The 14,124-nt window shown below is 41.0% G+C and overlaps 1 protein-coding gene across 1 annotated transcript; it reads right to left on the bottom strand.

The window, feature by feature from the left end:
- Positions 1–9,111: 9,111 nt before the first annotated feature.
- On the bottom strand, positions 9,112–13,673 carry LOC141595169 (short-chain dehydrogenase TIC 32 B, chloroplastic-like). The gene is made up of 8 exons (XM_074415143.1): positions 13,315–13,673; positions 10,750–10,981; positions 10,369–10,448; positions 10,078–10,231; positions 9,895–9,973; positions 9,735–9,819; positions 9,592–9,641; positions 9,112–9,443 (listed from the first exon to the last, which is right to left on the bottom strand). The coding sequence occupies exons 1-8, from the start codon at positions 13,433–13,435 to the stop codon at positions 9,258–9,260; spliced, it is 987 nt and encodes a 328-aa protein (XP_074271244.1). The 5' UTR covers positions 13,436–13,673; the 3' UTR covers positions 9,112–9,257.
- Positions 13,674–14,124: the final 451 nt, after the last annotated feature.

The raw sequence follows: 14,124 nt of genomic DNA, 5'->3' as shown, positions 1-14,124 counted from the left end.
GGCTCCTGCGCAGCTCCATTTGCTCGATAAGACCCAAAAGACGGGGATCACCTCGCAAATCTTCATCAACATGTCCATGAAAGACATACATGCAAAGCAAAAGAAGCCAAAGGCTCTCCTCATGGCAACATAAGAGACTGTGGGGTCGGCTCGTTGATGAATCGGTCTACAAAGTCCAAAGCATTCTCACGCCTTTCGGGGTAACCAAGCGATCAACCTCGAGCCTAGTCAATCCAAGCAAGTCTCTGAATTTGGTCTTATACCCTTGTGAAGTGGAAGGAATAGCGGGTAAGTGCTCAGGATCCCACCCACCAATAGCAGCAATCTCCTCCGGAAAAGGACAAATATCACCACCTGGGAACGCGAAAACATGACAATTTGGGTCCCAGTAGTCAAGGCAAGCATCCAAGAACGGTTTTACCACCTTAATGAGTTTCAAACTCAATAAGGACCCAAGGTTATGAGCACCCATGTCGTGCTTCTCAACATTCGAAAATTCATTAGTCCATTCCTTCAAACGGATCTCCAAAGTGTTCATGATGACAAATTTTCTCTTGAAAATTTATTTTGGGAGTTTTTTATGAGATTAACGGAGAAAAGACGGAAGAATTATATGACTTAAAGCTTCGTCGATTTGCTTATTTATACTAATTGTTGTTTCCAAAATTCCGCCGGAAAAACAAACTTGGGAACAGCGCGACTCTCTGCTGCGCCTATTCAAAGCGACGGCTCATCGCGCCTCTTCCCAGGCTCATCTCCTGTGATTTCCGTGTTTGGATCTTTCCTAACTCTATAACGAATAATTTCCTATTCCTACGGGATTTTATTTTGGTAAATACGAGCAGTTTACCATGTTTCAAATTTTCTAAATTTGCGGGCACGCATTTCGAGGCGACGTCGACACGCTCGCCATTTTTATCGCACTTTTTTTTATTATTCTAATTCATTTATTTATTTTTAGGAAATAAAATTTCATTTTAATTAAATTTTATAAGTTTCATTTTAATTTCATTTTTTTAGGAAATAAATTCTCTTTTGTTTCGTTTCAACATTTCCATTTCTACACTTACAGATTTCTATTTTTTCTTTTTTTTAGGGGGTAACCCTCCCTACCGTCCGGTCATTTCTGACATTTTTTTGGCTTTTTGCATTTTTTGCACCTTTTGTATACTTTTGAGTCTCTTTTGCGCTAGTTAAGGCCATATGTGTATAAAATGTATGTTTTGCGTGATTTCCATGTAAATTTCGGCAGCACGACGGCGTAAACCGTTGTCTACCAAACCTGTCCAAGAACTAACCTGCAGGTACAAGCAACACAACCCAGCAAAAAAGGCACTCAGGCCATCATGTACAAGCAAACTGGGGGCTTGCGCCCCGAACCAAATCCAAAGTCCAAGCAAACTGGGGGCTTGCGCCCCAAACAAGTCCAAAAATGTCCAAAATCAAAAGTCCAAATGTACAAGCCTACAAAACTACGCAGAACCATCTGCTGGTACCCTCCAACTCAGCAACTCTCGCCATAAGAGCAGCAATCTCGACGTCCCGAAACTCGAGCTCCCTCGACAAGCGAGCCGTCTCCTCCCGAGACTGGGCCAACTCTCGCTCCAGCTCGCGGTCGCCCTGTAAACAAAGAATTGGCTCATGTCAATCAACTCAAACAAAACTGAAAATCAAAATCAATCAAAAGAAATCAAATGAGGTTCATACCTGACGACCTCGACCACCGACAAGTGCCTCGATGGCGGTAGCTCGTAGCCGGTTGGCCACCCTCCAAAGTGCCACAAACCGAGATGGCGCGACCTGCATTTCAAAAGAATCCTCAGTAAAGTGAACAAGGTCAATCAAATGTGTTCTTACACGAAAGGTACATAAGCTGGAGGCTCACCCTCCGAATCAGATGCTGCCAGTCGTCTAAGTCAGCATCCGTCACAGCTACGTCAAAGTCACGCAACTCGGAGATCGTCGTCCTCCCGGTCGCGTCAGTGTACTCAAGAGTCTCGGGGTACACTGGGGGCTCGACGCCCGCCGCCTCGACCTCCTGCAAAGACAAATAAGCTCTCATTAATCGATGATCTTTCATCATAACTCTCGAAATCAAATCAAGGAAAGTAAAGGATGCTCACCACTACTGGCCAGTACGCCAACCTCCCGTAAAGGAACGCCGAGTAGTCCTCGCCAGGCAGAAGAAGGTCGTCGCCACTGGCACCAGCCAGGTCCGCCTCCCTCTCAGCCTCAGTAGGCTCCCTGAACATCGTCCTCGGAGGATCAATGGGAATCGTCAACGCACCCCGAGAGCACTGACGAGCCAAACGCTCGCCCAGATACCACACAGGACCCATCGACGTCCACAACAACAGCCGACTCGGACTCCTAGGTCGAAGGACCTCAGCAACAAAAGGAGGCGCTCCAGCGTACTCCGCCCAAGGTCTGGGCACCCACTGCGACAATATAAAGGCAAAGATCATTCCTATGATCAAGTGAAAGCAAAGTACAAGAGATGTAAAATACGAGTGGGATACTCACGCTACTCAGCTGAAGGGCGTTCACATCCCGCCGGTAGACATTGTGAGAAGAGCGCTTGCTCTTCGTCCGACACATCACCCAATCCCTCACCACGGGATAGGCCTTCTCCAGCGGCTCTGTCCTCTTCGGCGCGAGACTCGGGAAGTAAGAGTACACCCATGCCTATAAACAGAATAATCAATAACGATCTTTCGTGATTCGATAAAGAAAGGAATTTGCTTTGGAAGGTTCATACCTCCAATAGTAGCCCAGGTCCGAGAGCGCCAGGAGAAGTCCCCTTCTCCATCAACTCCGGACGAACCATGGCCCTCATGAAGCGGATGAGGACCGCAAAACCAGCAGTGACCCAGTCCCAACGTCCTAGGGAACTCAGGTCAGAAAGGAAGGGAAGAAGCTTCGTCGATAGCCTCTCGCCCTTGTCTTCGAGGTAAATCGAAGACAAGAACCACCAAAGCCACAGACGAGCTCTTTGCTCAGCTGTACAAGGAGGAGGAGCAGTCTCCCTCCCATCGATCGTCACCAGCTCCGGGGTCTTCCCCGCAAACTAATCTCGGACATAGGTACTGGGTACCAAGCCCGGCACTGCAACAGCCCTCGGCGACGGGTTCCAGCCGATCAACCTCCTCGCCTCGGCCGAATCCGCTCTCATAGCAGTCTCCGGCCACACCATCTCCTCGGTCCCGCACGGCAGACCAGAAATCATGCCGTAGTCCTCCAGAGTGACTCCCACCTCACCAAAAGGCAGGTGAAACGTGGAAGTCGTATCCCAGAATCGATCCAAGAAAGCACGGACCAGGCTAAGGTTAGCCCGCAGCTTCCTCTTCACGATATCCCTCCAAACCTGAACCAGAGGACCAAACGCTCCGCGCTCGATCATGGCCCTCTCCTCCGCCGACAGCCGCTCGTAGTGCTCCATCGCTGTCGTGTAACCCGAGAACGACCTGATGTTCCCGGCCTCCTATTACGATTTGAAACAAAGCTATCTTTAGTTTTGACTGAAATTTGCAAGAAGTTTGGACAAAAAGAATGAAAGAGAATAGGTGATGAGTAGTGAATTCTTATTTACCAAGCTCTTCACCATCCTGTAGGATAGGTGACCCTCTGCAGCCCACACGAGGTGCCTGCTCTCCCAAGTCTCAGCCCACGCGGGAGCTCCCCTCAGCTGACGACCTCCTCGCCTGACGTTGGCCCGTCTCGGGGCCTCCTCCTCCTCAGCCTCCTCGTGTGCCCCGTCTCCAGTGGCCATCACCGCGTCGGTGAAAGCCTGCTCCAAAGCCTCCTCAACCACACTGGCGTCTACTTCCATGGGAGTCCTCCCGGAAGTAGAAGCCCCTTCACCTGCAACATTGAAAGTAAATTTAGGCCGCGTCACATGACGGCAAGCCTTTGTTAAGAAGTTTTCGAGCCTCCGGAGCCCTGAAAACTGTCCTTTCTGGCCATCTTTGGTCATATTCCCGCCAACCCGATCACTCATGTGATAAATTGGGTCAAGTCAAGTCCAAGTCAAAGCCTGGTCCCGGGTTCGAGTCGAAAATTCGGCAGCATTTCGTTATAACAACGATTATGCCCTAGAAAGGTGCCCTGAAAAGTTGTCACAATCCAAAATTCCGAGATGGCAGAAAATTCACCCATCATCCAAGGGTCCCAAATATCAAATTTCATCGCCAACGGGTAATCCTAAGGCTATTTTCGAAGCAATTTACGGTTCAGCTGTGAAACCGTCTCAAAATTCGCTCAAGGGCCCAAAACTCGATGAAAATTCGAAGCAAATACATGGTTATGTTCCTAACATTGCCTACTATCCATTCCTAACATTGCCTACTATCCATTTCTAGCATCAATGCTAGCAAATACAGGGTTTTGACCAGGGTTTTCGACCATGTTTTCGACCTTCTGATTTCGCGTTTTTACGCAGGAATTGCCAAATTGGGGAAAAGACGCAGCAGGTGCTGCGCCTCTTCCAAGAGACGCAGCTCTTGCTGCGCCTCTTCCAAGAGACGCAGCTCTTGCTGCGCCTCTTCCTTTTGTTCCCTCCACACGAATTTTCGAAAATTCGTTATGGGTTCGTTATTTGTGGGCCCATCTTTGGTGCGCCTCTTCTTCAACGCTATTATATCTTTTGGTCCGTTTCGACGATTTTCTTTCGTTTCGGTCCACATTTTATCCAGCGCGACAGTATTTTGCAGTATTGTCCAAACCCATTTTATCCCGCGCAGCAGTATTTTGCAGTATTGCTCAGTTTGTTTTGCCCAGCGCAGTAGTATTTTGCAGTACTGCTCACTCAAGATTCCTTTCGCGACGATCAAGATGTTCCTAGTCGTCAATATATTCCCCAACAAGAGTTCGCTTGAGACCAACGCAAGCAGATTCAACCTCAAGTTTTCTTGCCTGAGTTCGTTTGAGACCGACGCAAGCGGATTCCCCCAGCAGTTTCTACCGACGTCCTGCTGCTTTCAATATTTCTTGTTTCCCCGCGGAGTTCGACAGGGTGTCGTTCTCCGGAAGTTCCTATACTCAAACCTTAGTTACCCTTAGGTCGAAACTCATATTTGGCCTCCTTCCCGTCAATGCTTTCCTTTAGGGTCCCACACCCTAGCACAATCATATATAACTTTTAGGTCTTACCCTTAGCTCCCAAGCTCAAACCTTAGCTCCTATGCACCTCCGAAAGCATCTCGAGAAGAAGTCTCAGGTATGGTCTCTTCTTATGGCTGGCGAGCTTCCTTACGTAGTCTAATGGACTTTAAACGACCCTCCCCGATAGTCGACAGACTCTAAAATGTTCCCGACGACAGGTCCTTGGCTCAGACCCCTTGAGCCGCCTCGCGTCGCCATAGTCGTCAGGTTGTAATCTTCGATTGACCTGATGTCTATACTTTGACTTTCGCCTTGTCCAAGCCTCAGTCAAAGTGGGGGCTCTGTAGACACCTCGTTTCTGCACCTCCCGCAAACCACCCGGTGATGATTGGGCCGCATGTTTGATTCGCGGAACGATTTGTGACAGTTCGTAAGATTATCGTCAAGTGTTTGCTCAAATATAAATGTCGACCTCTTAGTTGTCATCTATGTCCTGATACGGTCGTTTTGGCAGTAATTAGAGTACATTGAGTCCGGTCAAAAACCGTCTCCATTTTTCGATATTTGTTAAATCCCGAGTCAGAATGTTCTGGAATGTTCCGGATATTTCTATTCCATATTTCATAAATTTTATCTTTTGGCAAATAATATCCCGTAATATTCAAAAGATAACCGAATTATTTCCGTCCTACCATAACTCAAACGCGGAAATCTTTCTTCAGCAGGAGGAAACCTCCTGGGAACAGACGCAGCAGGTGCTGCGCCTCTTCCAAGAGACGCAGTGGCTGTTGCGCCTCTTCCCAGGCCCTTCTTTGCATGATTTACGTATCTTTTTTATATCTTTCCGAGATTCACTTCCAAAGAGTCTCTGAAACCCTATTCCTCCGTGTGATTAGTATAAATAGGAGCTTTCGTTCCTCATATTTCTCACGCGAGTGTCCGCCCTTCTCTTCTCCCTTTGCATTCTAGACTTCGTTCTTACTAATTGGCGCCTACGTGCTTGGACTTCCGACCACGTAAGCTCGGATCTTTCCGGGTACCAGCCTCTCCGTTGCATGACCGACCAATTTGACCAACTACACTCAATCAATCTAAATGAATCAATCGTTTTCCTCTTACGAGGGCACTCTTTCCTTGCATTCGCGTCGAGCATTTACTAGTTGATTTTCTTAGTTCATCTCGTTCCGTCAACATGTAAGTCTGAGGGTGTATAATCCTTATTTATTTATTGTATTTTGTTTATCGTATCATCATTGTAAGATTTATGTCGAAAATACCATTAAAATCGATTTCCAAAACCGTGCTTTAAAACCTGTTTTTACGGATTTCCAGTAGACAGACGTCGAGAAAAGACGCAGCAACTGCTGCGCCTCTTCGTGAGGCTGCCGCAGTTCCTGCTTCCTTTCTTCTTCTTCGTCCTCTGTAATTCGTCTTGTTATATTTGTTCTTATTCGTTTTCTTTAATTCTTCGTCATGATAGCTTATATTTCACATGTATATATTCATCATCATTAATTCACATGTTTTAATTCATCATTGTTCCAACTTAAATCCTAAATAATCAATATTTACGGGTTTTCGTCTTTAATATTCAAACCCGGATTTTAGAAGTTCAATCTGTTCATATTGGGTTTCTGGGATTCGTTATTGATATATTTGCATCCATATCATTCATCATGTTTAGTCTAATTAATTGTTTAGTTTGTTCCATTCACCGATGTCACTAATTAATCATTCATTAACATCGTCCCTTCACATAAATAATCCGTTTAATTCCGTCTTGCTCATGTTTTACTGTTTTTATGACCATCATTCATATGTAATTAATACATTAAATCACTTCCATCCGAGTCAATTATCAAATCAATCATTAAAATTACCAATTAATATTAACGATTTGCGATTTAAACTACGGACGAACTCACCCTTGGAACAGACGCAGCAAGAATCGCCTGCGCCTCTTCAGGGCTAGATCTCGCTGCGCTTTGTTCGTGATGAGTTCGTCCTCGAACTCCGTTTCTGCCTTGACCTAGTTTAATTAGTTTACATATTAATCTACTAATATCCGTAATATCGCTAATTTTTGTTCGTTAATTTATTTGTTTATTTCTTTTATTCTTTTATTCTTTTTCTCAAATTATCCGTTTTAAAGGTATTTTCGACATAAATCGCCTATTTCAATGTAATTATTGTAATTTCCATTATTGTAATTCATAATTATTGTATTTATCCTATTACTTGTATGTTTTCACATGTAATTTGACTTAAATCCCGACTTCGACTTTAAATTGTTTGCTAATTACATTGTCAACCGACTTAGTCTAATCTTCACATGCTAGGATTAATCTATGGATGTTGCATTGCATGCATATAGCCGACGATATATCAAGTACGAATAAACTCCCTAATCATTAGTAGAGGCCGCTATCGAGGCGGGCGGGATTAGGTGTTCGATCAAAAGAGCTTCCTAATACGTACCCTCACCCCTTACTCCAGATCTCCGTGAGCACCCGTGTTCATTGGCATCCACGAGAGTCATTCTAGACATAGAATGCTAAGGGTAACGATTGCTTAGTGTTCATGTCACTACTTTGTGTCTTGACATGACACGAGGTATTCGAACGGTTCCAATTTCCCATAAAAATTGGTGGCGACTCCTTACAAAATGCAAACGCTTGTCCCTCGTTTCTCACCAAGCGCCCCCGTGGGCGGCCCGCTGTCCACACACGTGTCAGGGGTCGCTTCATGAGTTACCGTATTCGATTTTCATCCCTAATTAAGAAGTATTCATCTATTTTAAAGGAGTGTCTGATTTTCGTCCGAGACTAGTTTATTGCATACCGCACACTCAAATGTCCTCTGTTACTTCTCAAAATTTGTGTAGCTGCTTTAACTTATCCGAGGAACCGTCTGTATGATTTACAGACTTTTTTGTTCCAGGACCTTGAAATCTCGAAACCGTGTATTATACACTTACATTTGAGTCGTTTGGTAGGTCGTACCGGGTCATGTTAGTTTTCCACCCAGTTTTTCCTACATGTCTGAGGTCGATTCATGAATTACCGTATTCGATTTCAGTCCTAAATAACAAGTTATCATCTATTTTAAGGAGTACTCGATTTTCGTCCCAGAATAGTTATCGCATACCGGCACACTCCAATGTCCTCTGTTTGACTGTTTCTACTCAAAATTTGTGTGGCTGCTTTATCGGACCCGAGGAACTATCCGTATGTATGATTTATAGACATTTTTGTTCTGGGACCCTGAAATCGCGAAAATTATGTATACAATTAAATTTGAGATGTTTGTGAGGTCCTACCGGGTCATCTTTCTTTTCCTCCTAGTTTTTCTACCACATGTCAGGGGTCACTTCCTCCTAATTTTATTCTATGACATTACTTGTTCGCCCCCGGTGATTTTTCGCCCCCCCTAACTTCACATCCTGACTCCGTCACTAGTCCTATTAAGGGTGTACTTCCAAATCATTTTTTAGATTGTTGGCCCATAATAATCCATCTGATACACCGGTCATATTGGAGAGCAATATTCCATAAAGGTGATATGCGATGATTGCTTTTGGTTGTTGGTTTGTACCGGAGTCGATTTGTACTGCTTGGACAGTTAGTTGAGACTTTCACCAATAGTTTGATATTTAGTTCGGATTTAAAGGTTGTAAACTTAATCTGAGCAGAAAGAATGTTACACATTCCTATCATTTTGTCGGCAGGAAAAAAAAATTACCAATATACCATTAATTGATCTCATACTCTCCCAACCCTTTCATTTTCTTTTGATTAGGAACTCTTTCATTTTCATAGCCAATTATCTACCATTATTATACTTCTCACATGTTATTGCTCTTATTTGTTAGTAACATAATTGACCTTGACAAATCATAGTCGTTACACTAACGTTCCAATCAATTGTCACCCCCTAGACGATTTGCTCTTAAGCTAGCTGACATCTATACAACTAAAGTGAATCATATTTAAACATCGAAGTAAAACATCATAGAAAGAATTTGAGATTTCTGATGTATGACGATAATAATTTAGGAACAACGATTAATGTCTGAAACTCTTAATAAAATCTAATATAGTTCAACGTCATTTAGAAAGTGCTTAATAATACACGTAATTGAATAATTAATTAATTAATTAATTAACGCCTCTAAATTCAGAACCCGAGTTAACCAGCTTCTCACTGAAATCCCATAATTTTTTCGCCAACTTCTCGTCTCTTGTAAACGCACTAGGCTCGAACTCATTACAATCCACAAAATATTTGCCACTAACACCTTTCATTTTTGGATTCAGAGCAACAAAGCATGTTGTTGCAGCACCCTGATAACAGTACATAAAAATATCTGTATATTAGTATTGTATCTTGTATGCGATATTATGGTGGTACTGAATTCGATATTATCTGATGTAACAGCGTGAACTCTAATCAAAAGCGATTTTATGTAGGAGGATATGGTTTCGAGATTACCTGAGGGACGTTCTTCCAAAACAGGACCCCTGTTAGAACATTTAGAAAGCCTGTATAGTAATCAAACAAGCGTAATTAGCTCGAATGCTCGATCATATTTTAGCACGAAATTAAATGAAGAAATAAAATAAGAGAAAGCATACGCATTAGGAAGTAAGAGTGTCTCATGAGATTTGTCATGATGATTCCTGGATGCAATGAGTTTACTGTTATATTTGCGCCTTCCGCCTGAATATTTACATTTTAGACTTCAGTCATCAGCGTAAGCTTTTTAAAACACGAGGGTAGGGAAACGCTACTAACCTTGAGACGACGAGACAATTCATTTGCATGCAAAACATTTGCTAGCTTAGATTGACCATATGCCCTCTTGTCGGAGTATCTGAAACCGAAACAAATTAAAACCAGTAAGAACAATGGAAGTCATTCTTTCTGCAATATGCTTTACATTTTGTACTAGAGATGTTGAGGAACATTAATTCGTACTCCTTCTCATCATTAATTTTATCGAAGCGAATCCCTTCTTTATAAGTATGAACTTGTGCTATTGATGATAAATTCACAATCCTTCCTTCAATTCCGGTTTCCTTAGCAGTTTGCTTCATTTTGTTAAGCAGTAAATTTGTTAGCAGGAAATGTCCTGTCACATAACAGAATAAAATACGTTTTAACTTCCTTTGGCAAAATAATTAAACTTAATACGGAGTAATAATAATTACGAGGTATTTATTAATTATATCAGTCGTAAATTAAATCTCATTATATATCTCGACTGACCTAAATGGTTTGTCGCAAATTGAACCTCAATCCCATCTTCAGAGAGTTGGAATGGACAGAACATTATCCCAGCATTATTTCTGCAAAGAAAAAACGTTTATACATGATACACGTCGTTCTTTAAAGCGTGTAAAAATGAGCTGAGCCAGCTCGATAAGCCCTAGAATCACGTTGGTCAAAGGTTGGCTTGAGCTCGGTCAAACAGGCCGAGAAAGTCCTTATAAATAAATAAAATGGAAGGGGGGCTAAAGGTTACTTTTTATTTTTATTTTCAGGGTCAGAAGTCAAATTAACAATTTTGATGCTGACGAGTAAAAATATAGTCACTAATATAAAAAAGCGATAAATACGACGAAAAAGAGGATCGGAGGTGAGTATTACATGAGAATGTTAAGAGGAAGGTTAAGAGCAAGAAATTGTTTGGCAAATTCTCGGATAGATTTAAAAGAGCATAGATCAAGCTTAAGAACATCGACTCGAGCTGATTTGTTATCCTTGAGAATGAGCTCCTTAGCTTCATTTGCGGCCTTGAGATTCCTTGCTGCAATGAAGACATGGGCGTTTCGAAGAGCTAAGACTCTTGCTGTCTCTAACCCTATTCCACTTGCTCCTCCTGCAGTTTTTTTTTACAAAATTGATGTTTAGGATCATCGAACCCACGACTTATATACGTCTCTTAATTACTCGATATTTTATGATAAAAGTTACGGAGTAGTAGAACTAACAGATCTATACCGAAATCTTTTCTTTACAAATCAATCAGAATGTGTTGACTCAAAACTGATTTTACTTTTTTTTTTTTTTTCTATTAACCAGGTTACAGTCATCGATTCAAACTATGTCGACCCGTCTCAAACTGAAACAAACTTTTTTATCAAGTGTACTAGTAGTTGAGTCCTCTTTTGGTAAACCCGTGATTCACATACCAAATCATACATGGATTATGAAGTAAGCAACATGGGTGTACCGTTGAATTGTTGAAATGAAGATGTGTACGAAGCTCTCACGAAATAAAAATGTTCAACCATGCACGGATATGGACAAGTATAGATTAAGCACTACGAGAAGAAACAACTTGTGTACTTGTAACTTGTAACACTCAACAACTTAATTAAATTCAGGAAATGTGTCTAGTGTCTACCTTAAATAACGTTACCATCCCTATGTTGATCGGAATTAAATTATTGTCGTACCGTCTTCAGTGGCGGAGCCAGAAATTTAAGTCAGCGGGGCGAAACGGTAATATTATAAGAGGGTCTCAAAAGAATTCGAAAATTTTAACTAAAAATTTTAAAATTTTCAAACGCCAGCGGGGGCGACTGCCTCTGTTAGCCCCTCCCTGGCTCCACTACTGACCGTCTTGCGTGCTAGTTAAAAAATCTAATGTCATTAAATACCGATTTTAGCAAAAATATCAACTAGTTTAGTTGATAAAGTCATAGAGTTGTTACTCATGAGCTGGGTTAAAACCCCGTCAGAATTAGTAGCTCATTTTCACAAAAAAAAAAAAAAAAAAAAAAAAAAAAAAAAAAAAAATCAAATTCCGATTTTAAGGTGAGCTCGAAAATTTTTGTTTATGTTATACCGTTGAAATACTCTTTAAGTTGCTTTTATATTTGAAAGTTCAAACTTCCAATGTTATTCTTCATCAAAGTCGAGCACAAGTAATTTGCATTATGCTGACACGGACCGAAAACAATTAAAGGCCGAGTTTACAATCTCGAGCAAAATAATTAGAAATAAAAGATGTAAGTTTAATTTAATTCATTTAACAAAAGATACTCTTAGATCTTATATAATACGGATTTAGAGAAATTTTCAAGATCCGCCATTACCTCAGACTCGATACATTATTCATTGTGCTTTCACTTTCCTAGGCTATATTCATTTAACACACTTGTTTTTGGTAAATGAAACAAAGGATGAGTTGCACACTAGTTGCACCATTTGGGACGATTTATATTGGTGGTTAACCATCCTTGTCACTTGTCAGGCTATCTATCAGCTATCAGCCACATTAATTAGTTATGGGACTCGTAACTTCATCGACATTGTCACATAACACATTATATCCTTGTCAAAAAAAAAAAAAAACACTGTCGCCGATCCAATATGGGTCCCGGTAAATTATACGAGTACTCCCTGATATTTTATTTTCCTAATTTCATTAGCTGTTGTACAAGTACAACTAATTTCGATAAATTTACATATCCTGGAAGTTATTATATATACGAGATTCTGTAAATAACTTGACACCTTGACGGTTACATTATGGCAATATAGGCGATATACTCTTAGTAGTAAGTACGTAGTTTGGTTTGATTTGTTATAAGAATTTGGGCAACATGTAAAAGTTTGTGTCTTCACCAGTGGCGGAGCCAGGTGGGGGTAGCAAGGACTGTCACCCCTTATAATAATGAAAATTGAAATTTGCACGGATTAAATTTATTGCCCCTAAGAACCCCAACGGTAAATCTTAGCTCTGTCACTGATCTCCACGTAACATAACACGGTTTAGTTGTACTCCGTGCTATACTACATCAATACCAACTATCAAGTGTCACATTGCATTACAAAAAGTTCGGGTTTCTAATTATTGCACGCTTTTTATTTATCAATTTTTCAAAGATTAAGGAAATTTTTTTCTGAAGTAACACGTAATGATTTACGTACCGTAATTTTATACGGAAAAAAAAAACATTACGGTAAATCATTAGGCAACATTAATCGTAAACCCTAAAAGGGTAATAAAAGAATTGAAGATCTAGGGCCAAGACAACCCAAAAATCGTACTAATGTAGAGGTAATCAAATGCGAGCTTAAAGCTGGACAAGTTAGCGGGTCCAATAGACGGGATAATCGAGAACAAAACCCTAGTTACACTACTTCTTGAAATAGTTTAAGCAAATGTAGATGATAAGAAAGAGATCCGAAAGAAAAACAAACCGGTAACAATAGCAGTGAGCCGGGAAGCATCAACCCCTTGAGTAACTTGTTCGGCAGTAGAAGAGGATCCGAAACCGGTTGGACCGGGGTATCCGGTTATCAAAGTGAACATGTTCACCATTGTCACCTGTTTTTTTTTTTTTTTTTTCTTATTCTTCCTAGTGAATGAAAAAACACAGGATATATTATAGTGGTATTTATAAAGGAATAGGTAGGTAAGAGTTACAATATTCTAAGGTCTAAAAATAGGAATAGTTGATGAAAAACAGAATAAATGTAGTTAAGAGGTACGTAAAATTAAATTAGTGGGTATTAAATTATGGAATACGAACTGTAAATTGACCTAAAAATGAAAAATTAGGTGAATGTAGTTGCACGAGAAGTTAATGTACTGTATGAATTAATGAATGAATAATGTTGTGGGCACTTTGTGTTACTATACTTGGGACAGTTACTCTCACTTAACACGGAAGTATCCGTTTTATTAATCTTATCATTAAAACGGGTCAAATACTTTCACATTTGAACATATAAGCCAAACCTATTACTTTTTTCAATGTATTATATTTTTTTTCTTATTTATACTACTTGATCTGTCTTAAGTTTAAAACAGATACATTTGTTTTAAATAAGAGTTTGGGTACTTGGGAAAGCGAGGGTTTTCATGGACAACCTCAACTACCAACATTTGCATGCATTTACTACTTGTTCCTTATTAATTCACCGATTTTCTGTATGAGATAAGGCGGGTTTGGGATTATACTCAGCTCCCTCCATCTCGTGTTCTTTGGTTTGACACTTTGACACAAT

This window comes from Silene latifolia, chromosome 1 (assembly GCF_048544455.1).
Source record: "Silene latifolia isolate original U9 population chromosome 1, ASM4854445v1, whole genome shotgun sequence".
Classification (NCBI taxonomy): Eukaryota; Viridiplantae; Streptophyta; class Magnoliopsida; order Caryophyllales; family Caryophyllaceae; genus Silene; species Silene latifolia.
This window is presented reverse-complemented; position numbering and strand designations above follow the sequence as displayed.

Excerpts from the sequence above, each read along its gene's own strand:
- LOC141595169 (XM_074415143.1), bottom strand. The coding sequence starts at position 13,435 with ATGGTGAACATGTTCACTTTGATAACCGGATACCCCGGTCCAACCGGT. Across the intron at positions 9,974-10,077 it reads AAAATTAATGATGAGAAGGA|ATACTCCGACAAGAGGGCAT; the intron begins GTACGAATTAAT and ends TTTCGGTTTCAG. Across the intron at positions 9,642-9,734 it reads ACACTCTTACTTCCTAATGC|GCTTTCTAAATGTTCTAACA; the intron begins GTATGCTTTCTC and ends ATTACTATACAG.